Source organism: Vigna angularis, chromosome 10 (genome assembly GCF_016808095.1).
Source record: "Vigna angularis cultivar LongXiaoDou No.4 chromosome 10, ASM1680809v1, whole genome shotgun sequence".
Lineage (NCBI taxonomy): Eukaryota > Viridiplantae > Streptophyta > Magnoliopsida > Fabales > Fabaceae > Vigna > Vigna angularis.
Window position 1 is genome coordinate 798,405 of NC_068979.1, and position 15,156 is coordinate 813,560.

At 31.0% G+C, this 15,156-nt stretch overlaps 2 protein-coding genes across 2 annotated transcripts; both read right to left on the bottom strand.

The window, feature by feature from the left end:
* Positions 1 to 1,485: 1,485 nt before the first annotated feature.
* Positions 1,486 to 2,302, bottom strand: LOC108320859 (uncharacterized). Its single transcript, XM_017552412.2, has one exon. The coding sequence runs from the start codon at positions 1,981 to 1,983 to the stop codon at positions 1,627 to 1,629; it is 357 nt and encodes a 118-aa protein (XP_017407901.1). The 5' UTR covers positions 1,984 to 2,302; the 3' UTR covers positions 1,486 to 1,626.
* An 8,015-nt stretch (positions 2,303 to 10,317) lies between these two features.
* On the bottom strand, positions 10,318 to 12,898 carry LOC108320787 (FCS-Like Zinc finger 8). Its single transcript, XM_017552326.2, has 3 exons — positions 12,195 to 12,898; positions 11,306 to 12,093; positions 10,318 to 10,698 (listed from the first exon to the last, which is right to left on the bottom strand). Exons 2-3 carry the CDS (start codon positions 12,019 to 12,021, stop codon positions 10,611 to 10,613), a joined length of 804 nt encoding a protein of 267 aa, XP_017407815.1. The 5' UTR covers positions 12,022 to 12,093; positions 12,195 to 12,898; the 3' UTR covers positions 10,318 to 10,610.
* Between the last annotated feature and the right edge of the window lie 2,258 nt (positions 12,899 to 15,156).

The following is a 15,156-nucleotide window of genomic DNA, read 5'->3' on the forward strand; positions in this document are numbered from 1 at the left end:
GCTTCTAAACCTTCATTAAGCGGCTAGAATCTTCTTCCCTCAAGGTTCTACAAAATTTCCTTTACCAAACCCATTTCATATTGGAAATCTAAACAAGTTCGTATTTGACTCCGGAGGACTCTTTTTTTTCTATTATTTATGAACTTTATTTTGCTTAAAAGAAAAATGTTTAAAAAATCAATCGTGACCCTAAAGAATAGGAGAAATTGTCAATCCTGATGAATAGAGGAGATGTGTATGTTCTAAAGGAGTTTCCAATAGTAGCAGTAAGGATCAGTCGTGTTCCATTAATTTATCATAAATACATAAATAATTGCTTGGAAGGTCAGGTCTCAGTAGTTTATGACTTAATGGTTACGGAAAATCATTGCACTTGAAGAATTGGAATCCATGCGTGGTTGCCTAGTGGCGGCTACCATTCATCACGACACCACCAACTCCAAAATGGCACAGTAGCCTAATCATGATATTATAATTCACACAAATGTTAAAGCTAATTAAGTACCTTAATTATCACATTTCATAATCCATCTTTAGCTGCAACAAATGGATTTAGTCCTTCGCCATTTGATTTGTGTTGCTTTAATGGACCTTTCAGGATATTCTATGCCTCAACCTCAAGAAAACTATCGTCAGCCACATAACATAACGTAGTAAGATAAAAGGAAAATCGCATACTATCATTACATAAGACAAGTTGATGATGACATTCTCCATTATAGCCACAGGGCAGTGAAAAAAAAATCCATTTTTTGTGCTTGAAAGTCGAGGGTTACAGAGTGAGAAGTTGACCATAGGAGCTTCTTTAATAACATAGTAATTAAACTCCCAGATAAGTTTATGGACAAGAAATGATTGCTGATAAAATAAATAGACAACAAATGATAGCGTCAAACCTCTGAACATTTTGTTTTTCAGTTTAATATTATGGTATGAAATCTAGTACCAGTCGCACTAAAAGATTGGTCCCATATTATTTAGTAAAACTGAGATGAGAAAGAGTGCTCAAAAACAGTACGTTGAGCTTAACATCAAATGCTTGTGGGAATTCAAAGAGTGAGTCATGTTGAATAAAAATAAAAAAGTAGAATATTATACAAAAATGAAAGACTTGTTAACCTATTCTTTTAAAGTTTTGAATAAAAATTGGTGTCAAATCTATTGTATGATTCAGTTCATGTCTTATCTGTTATTGTATTTCTCCAATACTCAACAAATGCCACTTGACTTGTAAAATAAGTTAGTTTCAAAGGGATTAATCTTTTAACGGGAAGCATTAAGATAGTTACATAATCTTTTTCCATCTTAAGCAGAAATCGTATGTACGGTGTGATCTAGAGGAACTTTTGGAAGAGAATGGTTTTTCTGCCGATCAGTCACATGCAGAATAAAGTTGGGATTAAACAGTTTATCTTGGAAATTAGATGTCTGCTGCCAAGAAAGGAAAATAGAGCAAAAAAGAAAGAAAGAGAAGAAAAAGACGGATGAAGCGAAAAAGCACTCTCTGTACAACAAGACAAAATGAGAAGCATAGCCACAAAAAGCTAAGTATAAACTTTATTTGAACGAAAGGAAAGATAGTTATATGGTATTCCCTGTTCCAACTTGCAGGTTCCTCTGTTTTCATCAGTGCAATGTGAAAGTGGAGTAATCGGTGACTTGAGAAGTGGTGTTTGACCTGCCACTGTACTTGTTTGACGGTGAAGTAAAATCAGTTGACCTTCTCCTCAGCATCTGCCTCATCCCATCAGCCACTCTAACAGCAGGATTCGATTTGATCTTCCCACAGAATGACATGTGAGCTTTCACAGCTTCATCCATGGCAAAAGGCATTTTCCCTCTGTTAATCTCGTCTCTCACTGCTTCTGAGCACAACCCACATAGCCATTTCCCGTCAAACTTGGCCTTCACGTCGCGGATATATTCTGGGGTGCAATCCTCTTTGAGGCCACAGCACTCACACTTGACCGATTCCACTTCCATATCTGGCTGTAAAGACAAGTTCTTTATGAACTCTTATCTCCCTTTTAAGGAGGAGAATGAGAATCTTCGGATAATGGCAGCCACGGGTGGTTCTTTTCTTGTTTTGGTCGGATTCGAGCGCAATGATGACAGAAACAGTCTTGGTTATTTACTTTATGTTGACAAGTTGTGCGCTTTCTCAGTTGGGATTGATGGTTTTTTTGCTTCAAGAACTAGTAAGAGTGTGTTGTTCAACTAGAGCTTTTATGGTGTTTGAGATGAAAGAGAGAATGGGAATTTAAGTAGGGAAGACTGTCATAATTTCCTCCATGTTCTAAGGGACATGGCGGATGTGGAAAATAAAAAGGGAGTGGTCGGAGGGGCCTTGCTTTTGACCCCACTTTGCATTTAATAACAATTAATAATGTCACACATCATCTTCTAATCAAACAAATGAATTACCTTAACTAAATACTACAACTATCTGATATCTGTCTTATTCCTTGTTAATAACTCATCTTCAGGCCTCAGAAATTAGAAATTGAGATAATCAACGGTCATTGAAAGTCCACCTCGAGTTAAGATAAGATTTATAGTATATAAATAAATGTAAGTCTCGTTTTATAAGTTTGTTTTATGAGATTGAATTAGACTTAAAGTCTAGTTATTAACATAGTATCAAAATCAACTTAGAACCTATTTTAACGAGATTTGTATAAATATATTGTTTTATCCACTGTCAAACTATCGGTTCTCTAGTATTGAGTTAGACTTTAACACAAAATTACATGAAGGTGGGGTAATGTGCGGTTGGATTCTTTTATAGCATGTTTATTTATGTTGTTTTGTCGTCGCTTTTGGTAGTTTGTCCAGTAGTTCTTCTGATGTTACGTGAATTTCATTCTCACAACTTTATGATTATCAGTTTGAGGGATTCATTTTTTGCTGTTCACAATTCTACTTTATTGAACTGACAGAGGCACCTGCTTAATTATAGATATGAGTTGTCTGAGTGCTCGTTCTTCTTTTCTGTTGACCTTTGCTTTCGGTTTAAAAGATAAGTGACTTGTATTTAGCTTCGTGATTGTCTAATCCTTTTTCTTCTCTCGTGTATGAACCTAGATACGACACCTATCTTATACGATAATGTAGTCATTTATTAAGACTCAGTATTTCTCTGTTTCATGCTAGTTTTTTTTTCCTAAGACTCTCTGCATCATAGTTTTTCTCCCCACCATTATTGAGAAATAAAGGAGAAAACTGAGAAACTCCCAAGCACATGAGGCAATAGGTAGTCTTGTTCGTCTGGTTAGCTTAATGAATTATATGAATTTGGAGTGCTAATTGATTATTTTTCTAAGGTATTTAGTGAGTGAGGTAAGAAAGTCACAATCACTGTTAAGAAATATCTTCTAACTTTGTTGACAAGATGACCATAATTGAGATTACTTTCTGTTCAAAATCTTAAAACAATCTCTCCTTTAAAAATGAGTTCTTTCTACATTGTTACACTTTTTTTCAAACGTAAGCATTCCAAGACGAATTATCGACTCTGATATTACACAAGGGATTGCCATCACTTTTTATCGAAAACCTTAAAGCAATGGTACTCTACTTTTTCAATTTTACTTAACGTGGGATTTAGACTCACGTTTGAATTCTCGTCTGCTTTTTGTATTAGAATTCTCAGCAGCTTTTTGTATTAGAATTCTCAGCAGCTTTTTGTATTAGAATTTTCATTACTTAGCTATGAGGAATGGACTGGTTGATTTAGCTTATGAAAACGGATTTGCATCTGAGATATCACTTCTGAATGCACCAAACTTGAAAGTTAACATGGCATACCTTTTGTTTTCTCGTATTTTGAACAACTTTATATCATACTAAGCATTATTGTTATTCACTAAATCACCATAAAATAAAATTCAATTGACAAACGAATGTGACAGAACAATGAATGGACAAGTTGACTACAGAATGCCGAAATCTCTACTTGCAAGTGGCAATAATAGAACAAATATTGTGGATTGTTTTATCTTTTGGCGAAAACAATTATGTCTTTTCTAATTTTATTTTTTTCTCTTTCATGTACAGCGAAGAAACAAGATCTCTTTATGTGATTCTAGTCAAAATGGTATGTGCAATGCTGCTCAGCCAGTTAGCCTGCACATGGCAAACGTACCCTTTGCTTGGTTGTCTTGGCAAATCAAGTTTCCACTGTTTAAACGAAGGAATTTAAGCAAATGCAAAAGGTTTAACTTGAAAATAATTTTGAAAATCAACATAGAAAATCGAGGACCCCACTTCACAGTGTTGGCCATTTCTCCAATCTGTGATTAGTTCACTTTCATGGGTCTCCTTTTATGTGACGCGACACTGAGTGTATCCTAACATCATTAAATTGAAGTTAATGAATTATCAGAGGATTGTGTCATAGTGGTAGAATTTCCTGGAATTTAAGTGTAAATTGTGTGGCCTAGGTCAGGTTGCTATCTTCTTCTTCTTGAACGTTGCTTTCAGCAACATTGTTGAGTTGGGTCTAATGTTGTTGATTCATTTTCACAACTAAATACATAGACACACGAGTATTCTGGATTTCTGATGTGTGTAAGATCGTAATTGGTTTTACGTTTAATTGGGAATCCAAATTCAAGTGTGAGTCTAAGTTCCACGTTAGATAAGAAATGAGAAAATAGAACAGGTGAAAGACCCATTGCTTTAAGATTTTGGATAAAGAATGGTATTAATTTTTTATATAGTTAGTTAAGATATTATTGGTGTTTGTATAACCCACATAAAACTATATTATTGATATTTCTGTAACCTACAGAAACTGTTAAGATGAACAAGACTACTCGTAATTGTGGTTGTCATTCGCCACCAACTGAAACCTTCGCGAATTCTTTTCATGAGAAAAGAGAATGTATTCAAAGTCGAGTTGGTGCATGTTGAAAGACATGAACATATGAAAGGAAACATCGGCATGTGCAACTTTGAATCCACCCAGCCACTCCCTTCAGACTTACCCAACTTTTGGTTACATTGTCATTCAAATATCAACTGTTTGCCTCTTTCTTTCTTTCAATTCCACACTCCCAACCATTTTCTTCTTAATTACTTTTCACATTTTAATATGAATAACTTTGTTATCTCTCTTACATGAGGATAATTAGGAAAAAATTACATCAATTAGACTCAAAGTTTGTCTCACCTTTGATTAGAAAACTTTGTGATATTTTTGTTATGTTACACATTTTTATAAGTCAACATTAAGATCACACTAGTGGAAAAATAGTATATTATGACTAACCTATTATAACTGGTAAAAATAATCCATCATAGGTTGTAAATCCTAAGAACAATTATAAGAACAATTAAGTGGTTGTAAATCCTAAAAAATCTTAAACATAATTTATAATAAATTTACAAATGAGTATTATTTATTACTTCTTAGACCGTAATTATAGTTTTATTAATAATAGGTTCATCTTAAAATTTATAAATATAAATATAAAATAAAAAATAAATAATTATATTTATTGTAAATTTAAAATTTTAATATAATATTTGATCGTCTAGATTATGTCTTAAACAATAAAATACTTTTAACAAAATACCTTTAACAAATACATATTCACAAAATTTACCAATACGTAAAATATTCACATTATTTTTAATGCAAAATATCAAGATAATAAATTTATAAATTCCTATGTCTTGATCGCTTGTATTTTCATATATTTATCATAAATAATAATAATTTATATTAATATATAATTAAACCTTTCATTTTAATATACACGTTTCTTTTTCAGTTTTACTCTTGAATATATGTTTTAAGTGTTCCTTTTAAATTCAATATCTTTTATTTGATCATTTTTTATATTTAATTATTTTCTAAAACTAAAATATTTTGTTTGTAATAAAAAATTATCTATAATAAAATTATAAAAACTATTTATATCTATATTTATTTTAATAATTATAATAATTATTTTATTTTATTTATCTTAAAAAAATAACACACAGCACAGTTATTATTTATAATAACAATGTCATTTAAAGTCTCAATTATTTTTGTGTTGTTTATCAGCTCCGATTTTAAGACACATCGGAAAAATAATATTAAAAGAATAGTATCCTCACTCGAAACATCTAATGTTTCCTACAAAATGTAACTATTTTAACTAAGAATGAGTATTGATATCATTTATAATATAATATAACTTTTCTTAAACACAAAAGGAGATACGACGAGTAGTTATCCTCTATTTATACCTACCTTGTTACTTGTATCATATATAATTATTGTAATAAAATTATTCAACTAATTGTATAATTCTTATTTTATTTATATTTAAAAAATTGCTTTGATTTAAATATTTATCATAATTTATTCCATTTTTTTTGTTTTTAAGTTAATACAAATATAAATAACAAGAAAGTAATTAATATTATTTTCAATTTTAAAATTAATGGTTAAGTAAAAATAATAATTGACGATCAAATTTATATTTTATTTTCACTCTCATGTCCCATCAAAAGTTGAATAATTGGAATGATCAAGGAATTTCTGGAACCTTTGAATTGCATATTGACTGTATGTGATACAGTTATCATTGTACAGCCGTTTTTCAGGATAAATAACTGAAAGAAAGAAAGACAAAAGAGAAAAAAAATTAATGAAAAAAAAGTAACTCTATTGCATCATTATCTTAAGTTAGTCATTGTAATTTGATGGGGATTAATGCCTAAGTTTTCAAATAGAGCAAGCTTATTACCACTAAACTTCAAATCAATAATCATTAGTGTTCCTTAATATCTTTCTCTGATATCATTAACATTCTCTCAAAATTAATCTTTTCTCTAATGAACTTCACCTAACTCCTTTATATAATATATATACCTGGACATTATATTATATTATATATAAATAAAGAATTTTTTTTCTAATTTTATTATTTAAATAAATATTTTTAAAATTAAAATAAGTATTTTATCAATTTTATTTTTTAATTGATTGATTTTCTAAATTTAATTGTTTTCCTGATTTGATAGTTTTTTAAATTTAATCCTTTTTTTTAATTATAAAACTATCCATAAAATAAATAAATTATATTTTCAATAAAGTTACGAAAGTTGTTTTAATTTTACAATTATAATAATAATGATTTTATTATTTTTTATTATCATAAAGAAACATGTGAATGTGATACATATGCTTTTACTAGTATATATAATAAAAATAATATTCGGTTAATAATTTTATACTTTACATGTGAATGTATTTATGTATGTATTATAAATATTGTTAGTATCTTATAATTATTAGAAAAAATCAATCCGAATATATAAAAATTGGAAAATTTTATTTTAGAAGTATGTTTAACATAATAAATAATACATTTCTGAAAATCCTCAACCCGATTAATTAGGTTAAAAATTACACTCAAGGTTATCCATTGAGTCCTAGTACTTTAAATTTTGGATAGTTTAAAAAAATTGTAAAATTGACACAAAATTATAAAAAAATATAAAAAATTATAAAGTCATCTATATTAAACCAATCATCATTAGGCCCAACAAAATGAGCCGGTAAACAAGTGGACCGGCCTCATTTTATAAGGCCTATTCTCCGAAGCGAGGCTCTCATGCAAACTGTTTACAAATTCGACAGGTTACGAATTTGAGTGTTAACTCATTATTGGTTAAATTTGATAAAAAAAAAATACTTAAGTTTTGGTTTGATCTTTTTTTTTCCTATAAACGTGAATAATGGGTTAATTTGATTCTGGTAAAAATTATTGATTCTTGTTAGAAAATTGTAAATAGTAGTTAAAATAAGTAATTAAACAAACAGTCATGTAAATATTAATAAAAAATGTCATTTTAACAAACTGAATTTGCAAGTTTATGAATAAGTAATTGAAACTTGTTGGAGGATTAATAAAAAAATGTTTGTTTATGGTTCTTCGTCTTTATAATCATAATCATAGGTATAATTTTCGTACGGTTATGTGATTTTATTTAATAATTAAAGCTTCTAGAACAATGCATATTCGATAAATGAATAGAAAACAGAATATATGTTATCAGTTAAACTGTGGAAAGACAATAAAACGCAATGCTCACATGTAAAAGGGTGATGAACAGTTGCAACTTGGAGAAACGACATGTCTGTAAATGTGTCTGCATAATTGGTAGCAAGTGAAAGAAGGCCTCTATTGTTACCTTCGTGGTTTGGAGAAGGTACAATAATGCGCATAGATGTTGAACTTGGTTGAATACCTTTGATAATATGTGATGAGATCATTAACGATTTTGGTAAAAAGGGTAACAAAGAGCTCAGAAGAGTTATCAGTCACATATTTGAGTTATTGGTTGCCTTGATCTGACTGTGGGGTCTCCAAAGTTTGAGTTTGATCCCACTTGTCAGCTTATCAAGTGTCTGACAGAAACAGTTAACAATGACCAAACATTTGTTGAGTTTATCGAGAAGAGGTTCTATGTATTACATAAACATCGATAACATTTGAATTAATTATAAAAGGGATCGACATCACTATTTACCTAAACTTTAAGACAATGAGTCTTTGATCTTTATATAATGTTTTATTTTTTTATTTTTATCCAATGTAGGACTTGGACTCACATTTGGATTTTCAACCGCATTCATAACGTAACAAGACACCATCGTCAGATTCTGGATTCAAATGTTCGAACTTTGTTTTCTTCCAATGGTTTGATTGTTAATTGACGAATTTAAGAAATTGATATTATGTTCCTTCTGAAAATGTTTGGCAAAAGAAATTCTGTTTTTAGATTGGTTGTACAATAATTATAGATTTATAAAAGTGAAAATAAAAAGGTGCATTATTAATCTTTGGAGATTTGGGATCTAGGCCGAGTGAAGTTGTCGTCTGAGAAGTGGGGGCAGGGAAGAAAAAAAAGAAAGAATTGAAAGTGAATGGAACAGTTGGTAATGATAAGTCAACTGCTGCAGTGATTGCTTCCAGAAATATGAAGTAAAAGTCTTTATGATGAAAGTAAAAAGGTCATTCTTATTGCCACACCCAAATCGCTTACAGTCATACCCTAAGACAGTTTAATATTTCTTTCTTTTTTTTATTCTTTGAAACGTATTTGTTATTGGGAAGAAAATATTATGAAATTAAACATGTGTACAGACTATTCGATCAATAAAGAACCGGGCAGTTGATAACTCACGGTTCTATGTAAGCTGATCGGTTAATTGAATCAGACTAATAGTAGAAATAACGTTAAGAAGGATTATATTAACTCTAAATTAAATCATTACTATTTGAACCTTATTAGATTAGCACTAATCAAAAATGTATTTCAAAATCTATATATAAATTTATGATATTTAGGTAATTAATTATATTGATTGTATATTTATTATTAGTATTAATCAAACATACACCTGCATCTCAATTTGACCTATGTATGGTTATTGGTGGAGTTAGTAAAAAAGTAAAGGTATCATTACAGAGACTGATATTCATTTGACATACCTAACAAAGGTAAAATAGTCTTAAAAAAATAATTTTTTTTAACTTTTCAAAAAATAAAAAAGTAAAAAGTAAGAAACAACATAATGTAAAAAACTTATGTGTCAAAGTATTTAGTAAAAATGTTAAAAGAGGGAGATAATAAGAGAAAACGACACTTATGTGGTGTTTTGAAAAGTAGGATCCTATCAAAAAAAAGTTGAAAGTAGTAAAAACGAGTTTTCCAGATAAACAGAATCCTCTTAGAAATCCCAAATACTAGATTACCTATGAAATGTATATGTTACATAAAAGAAAAACACTAAATTAGATATTATATATATTATAGAACAAAGAAAACTATTTTGCATTCATTTAACATTTCTATTTTCACTTTTTTATTATTAAGAAAAACGGTGTGAAATGAGTAAAACTCAACATTCAAGTGTTCATAATAGAATCTACACTTTTCAATTTTGGGCTGAGTGATAGAGATAAAATAAATAAAAATAGAGAAATTAATAAAATGGTGATGAAGTTCATTGGTAGTGGGACAGGGACCATGAGGACAAAATGTGCTTGAGTACAAAAACTACCAATCAACCAAATAAAGGTACGACCATAATTGTTAGTGTCTTCTTCTTTTGTCAAGATAAAACAGCAACTTGGCTTCTTCTAATTCTCCCTTTCGAAATTGGCAGAGAGTAACTCCTCAAATGCAGTCAGAAAAGTGTTTACGATATGTGCAGATCCTCAAAAAATCTAGTTGATACGATGAGATTGGTCTTACGTGAGGTAATTATAGTATGTATTATTACTGTCGAAAACTTTAAGAGCAAAGCAAAACCAAATAGCATGCTCCTAATTCATCGTTTCTATCAAAATCTTCTCTACAGTATTTCAGCCTTTCATTTTCAATCCTTTCCACCTTCTTCTACAGAACTACCACCCAGAAAGAGAGAAACAGAAAGAACAAAACCAGGTACAGTGGATCCAGGATCTTTAAGGACCACTTTATGTCCCAAAAATGAATCTATGCAAAAGCAACTAACAAAAATCAAAGAGTTATTATTAGTAGTTCTTTGAAGCAAACCAAATAAGGAAGGAAGGAAGGAAACTGATCTATGTCACATCATCTCAATCTCCAGCTTTCAATTTGTTCATCCTCTCTTCCAACAGCATTCCCTCGTCACGGCATTCACGGCTGCAAAATGCCCTCTCGCCCCTGAATTTTAAACCACACAACCACACTCATCAGCTCATCCAACATATTTTCACTTAATTTTGTTCAAAATCTGTCTTTTATCCAATCACCATCTGTCAATACTAGATTCAAAGTTTCCCATCAGTATCTTCTTGTCAGTTTGTAAGCTATTGGATAAAAAAATCAGTCATTCTCTAATCCAACTTGAAACTTCAACTCACTGATTCATGTTAACGTTTAATATAAACTTTGATTATACAGATTGTTCAGATAAAAACGTAAATTCTAATTCAAAAATAGTGGTGGAAACATCTGTATAAAAACTTCATCAGAGTGTTTTCCATGAATCAAATGTGTCTTGACATTCTACTGGGAGAAGCCAAAGATGAAAGTCACTAAATTATACATCCATTATATTAAATTTAACTCTGCCAAGTGATCTGAAGCCAATGCAAGATATCACCTTAAATTTCATGCAGAGATTAAAAGTTGTAAATTTTCTGTCAATCCTACATCTTAATTAGATACGCGCATCCAAATCAAGTAGCAAAACTTTAAAAGGTTGTCACAACTGCATAAATTACAGTGGTGTTTATGGTATGGATGGATACAGAAAATAAAAAGGTACCTGTATATGTAGATGTCCATATCCTGACCAAGATTTTTATTGCAGTAAAAGCAGAAACTCATGAAGCTTTCGGTGGAAAAACTGGTGTGGGGAGGTAGAAACACATTTTCCATTGGAGAGGAAGAACATCCAAAATCAAAACAGCCACTCTCAACGATGCAGTTATCAAATATGTGAGTAGTTCTTGGGTTAGGCCCGTGAGAAATCACTCGAGTGTAGTCCTCTGAAAGCTCCATTTCACTGGCAGAGATAGATCCCGCGAAAACTCTCGAAGATTTGGAGGGTTCGAGGGTTGAATTGGCGGAACCAAACACAGATTTAGGTGATTGAGGAGAGACTGTCGGATGAGACAGTGGAGGATTCTGAATCTTAAGCTGGGATCCAAAGAGAATCATTCTGCTTTGTGACTTTGATGTTACTTCCCCAGGTCTATTGTCGTCAACAAGAGCATCAACAAGACCCTTTGAATCCAATTTATCCCAATAACGCTTGTGTTCGCCAACTGGGGTTCTGGGGCTGTTTGTTTCTGACCTGAAAGGGTTTTTCAAGCCAGACAAAGGCTTACTGTCGAGTATAGAGGTTGGACTCATCGCACTCTCAGTTTCACACAACACTTTCGATGTGAAATTGGCGAATAGCTTAGGAGAACTGAAGAAAGACGATACCAGTTTCTTGTATTTTTCTGGTATAGACGGTGAGGAGCTACAAAACGCCATCAAAATCAGAGCTTGTCAATCAATAGAGGCTGCTCTGCGTGGATCTCTCTACCACTACAGTTCATTTTTATTCTACACGAAAACAATCAGAACAGTTAAACACCACCCCAGAAAATTAAAGTTATGCATGTAAAAGTGGGTGAGTGTAAAGAGAGAGAGATTGTAGTAATCACCTGAAGGGACAGTACCATAACTTCGAGAAGACAACATCAAAAAACCAATTCTGTGTTTTTATCTGCAGTGTTGGAGACTTGTACAACTAACCAGTGTACTACACTCTACAGCACATGTGCAAAACTGCAGTCAAATAAATTCACTTTGGTTTGCAGAGTCAGAAGCCAGAAATCGGCAACAAGTTTCAATGAAAAAACTCCTGTTTCTCTCTCTCAACCCTCTTGTTTACAGATTATACCAGCAGTGTTAAATTCATTAGAAAATCTGGGCAGAAGAAAAAGGAAAATTTTTTCAGGCTTTGTCGTCCTCTATTGCTCCGTCTGAGGTAATAGAATCAAAAGGGGAGTGAGAAACGACATGCAAAGAGAGTCTCAGTGGTCATGATCAAGGGACCAGAGGTGCATGCATCACACATCAGAAACAAAGAAGGGTTGTTTGTATTTTTGCTAGCTTTCAATTTAGTTTGCGTTGGTGTGTGTGAGCGCCATTATTTCCCGAACACATCAGAAATAGAGGAAGGATTAGTAGAGAGAGTAAAACCAAAACTGGTCCCTAAATTCGGATTCCAACAGTAATGGCGAGAAGAAAGAGAAAAGGAAAAGGAATTGAAGATTGTTGGTTGTTCTCTGTTTGGGCACTTAGGAGTGTAGGATGATGAATTGCTGAAAAACTGGCCCATAGATAGGAGGAGAGTCAGTGAGGCAAAAACAGAAAGCGGTTTCGTGTGTTCTGATAAAGACGCGTGTGCATAAGAATCAGTGGTTTTTATCAGAAAAAATAAATAAATAAAAAGAGTAAAGATGATTTGATCCAACTAAATATTTTACACAGTGTACTTACTTATTTTTTAAGTAACAATACTATAATATATCTTTACATTCATTTGAGACAAATTATAAAAATAAAATAGTAAAAAAAAAATATAAATTTTTATATTGTTTGAAGAATAAAAAGTAAATAAAGATATTGTTCAATAAATATAAAATATTTAAGTGTGTCAAATAATTTTTTCTCTACTTTTTACTCTTTTCTTTTTTAAAATAATACAAAAATTTACGTTTCTTTTATCATTATATTTTTATAGTTTGTGTAGTAAAAGCGATATTGTTATCAAATAAAAAATACATTGACTTTCCTCTCAACACTACCTCTCTGCAATTAACTTTCTTTGGCATGGGGTGGCTTTCTGTGTCAATCACATTGACGCATCGCACTCTTCTCATATACACATTTTTTACTCTTATAACTTCAAAAATATTAACTTCACTTCATTAATATACTTTTAATAATAATAATAATAATAATAATGTATCTGGTCCAATATTTAAGAACGTGATTTAATAAAAAAAATTAAGTTCTCTTATTATCCAAACTTATATTTATTTAAGTTATATTTATACGTTATAACGGTCGATAATTTGATTACTATTTATTATATTATTAATAGAAATATAGGCTCGTTGATTTATAAATATAATTAGTATTTTTTCAATCAATACTTATTCTCATGTTTTATTATAAATATTTTTATGTTCGATTATATAAATATTTAATTATCTTATTAACTTAAATATCAATTTATCTACAAATTTATGTTCAAAATTCAAATAAAATCATATTTTAAATTTAAATAAAAAATATATTCTATCCAAATTAATAAGTTAGCATCTCATGAAACAGCTTCTTTTAATACTTAAAATAGAGGTTAGGCTTTATCCTTTCAGTAAGACCCAATTTAGAATGTCTTTTATATTAATTATTTTAACTAAAATATTATTAATTAAGAGTTTTTTTATTTCAAGAGACGGTTATATTCATTAATGTGTTAGCTGGTTTAACTTTGTTTTGTCTTTTATAAAAGAAAAAATGTGTTGGGAATTTACTTCAGCAATTAAGACGTATGGCCAATCAAATTAACTAATATGTATATTAATGATAAAATATAATAACGTTTAAAAATTAAAATAGCAATATTAATTTTAGAAATAATTATGAAAAATATGTGTAAACTCAAAACAAATTTAATTGCTTTTTTTTACCTGATAAATTATTTAAATAGGCTTTACATAAATTTAAAAAGAAAAAAGTAAGTCATTTAATCCAAGCAAATTATTGGCTCAATGGTGATGGACGAATTGTTTAAAAATGTGATTAAAGATTGTAACTAAATCTATTTTCTTGTGCATGAAAAAACCTCCTTGGAAAAGAACATCACACCACTGTATTTTCTTTATTTCAATCTTATGAATAAATACTAATAATAATAATAAGGTTTAATGTCTCCGTAGGTCCCTATTTTGGTCTTGAATTTCAAATAGGTCCTCGTTTTTTTCGGCGTATCAATTGAGTCCTTGTTTTTGTAAAATTGAATCAATTACAGGCCTGCCGTTAATTTGGACAAACAGCCGTTACGGTATTGGTTAGGTGGCATGGTTGACTGCAGTAACTAATCAGACGTGGCATTTAAAACGGTTTTTGTATTAAATAATTAGTAAGCACGTATGATTATTCAGTTTTGGGTAAGGGCATACTAGGAAATTTGAAAAAATTCAAGGCCAACAGGTTTTAATTGACGAATGCACATGAAATTGGGGGAAGAAATTGAGGGTTTTTAATATTAGGGTTCGCGTGAGAGGCCAAAAATGGGATCCTAAGTTGGATCCAAAAATCAGGTGTATCTTTGTTCGATTGGAAGTGGGAGGGTGCGCGTTCTTTGTTGGATTCGAAGTGGGAGGGTGCGCGTTCTTTGTTCGATTTGAAGTTGGAGGGTGCGCGTTCTTTGTTGGATTCGAAGTGGGAGGGTGCGCGTTCTTTGTTCGATTCGAAGTACGAGGTCGAAGTTGTAGTTTTGCGACGCAGCTGGGTGTAGTACTAGTTGTTCGAAGAGAATGTCGAAGGAGCACTCTTGGTATTCATTGAGTTGCAGTGCCAGGCGGAAGGAAAATGGTACGCCTTCACCGA

Excerpts from the sequence above, each read along its gene's own strand:
- LOC108320859 (XM_017552412.2), bottom strand. The coding sequence starts at position 1,983 with ATGGAAGTGGAATCGGTCAAGTGTGAGTGCTGTGGCCTCAAAGAGGAT.
- LOC108320787 (XM_017552326.2), bottom strand. The coding sequence starts at position 12,021 with ATGGCGTTTTGTAGCTCCTCACCGTCTATACCAGAAAAATACAAGAAA. Across the intron at positions 10,699-11,305 it reads ATGGACATCTACATATACAG|GGGCGAGAGGGCATTTTGCA; the intron begins GTACCTTTTTAT and ends TTTAAAATTCAG.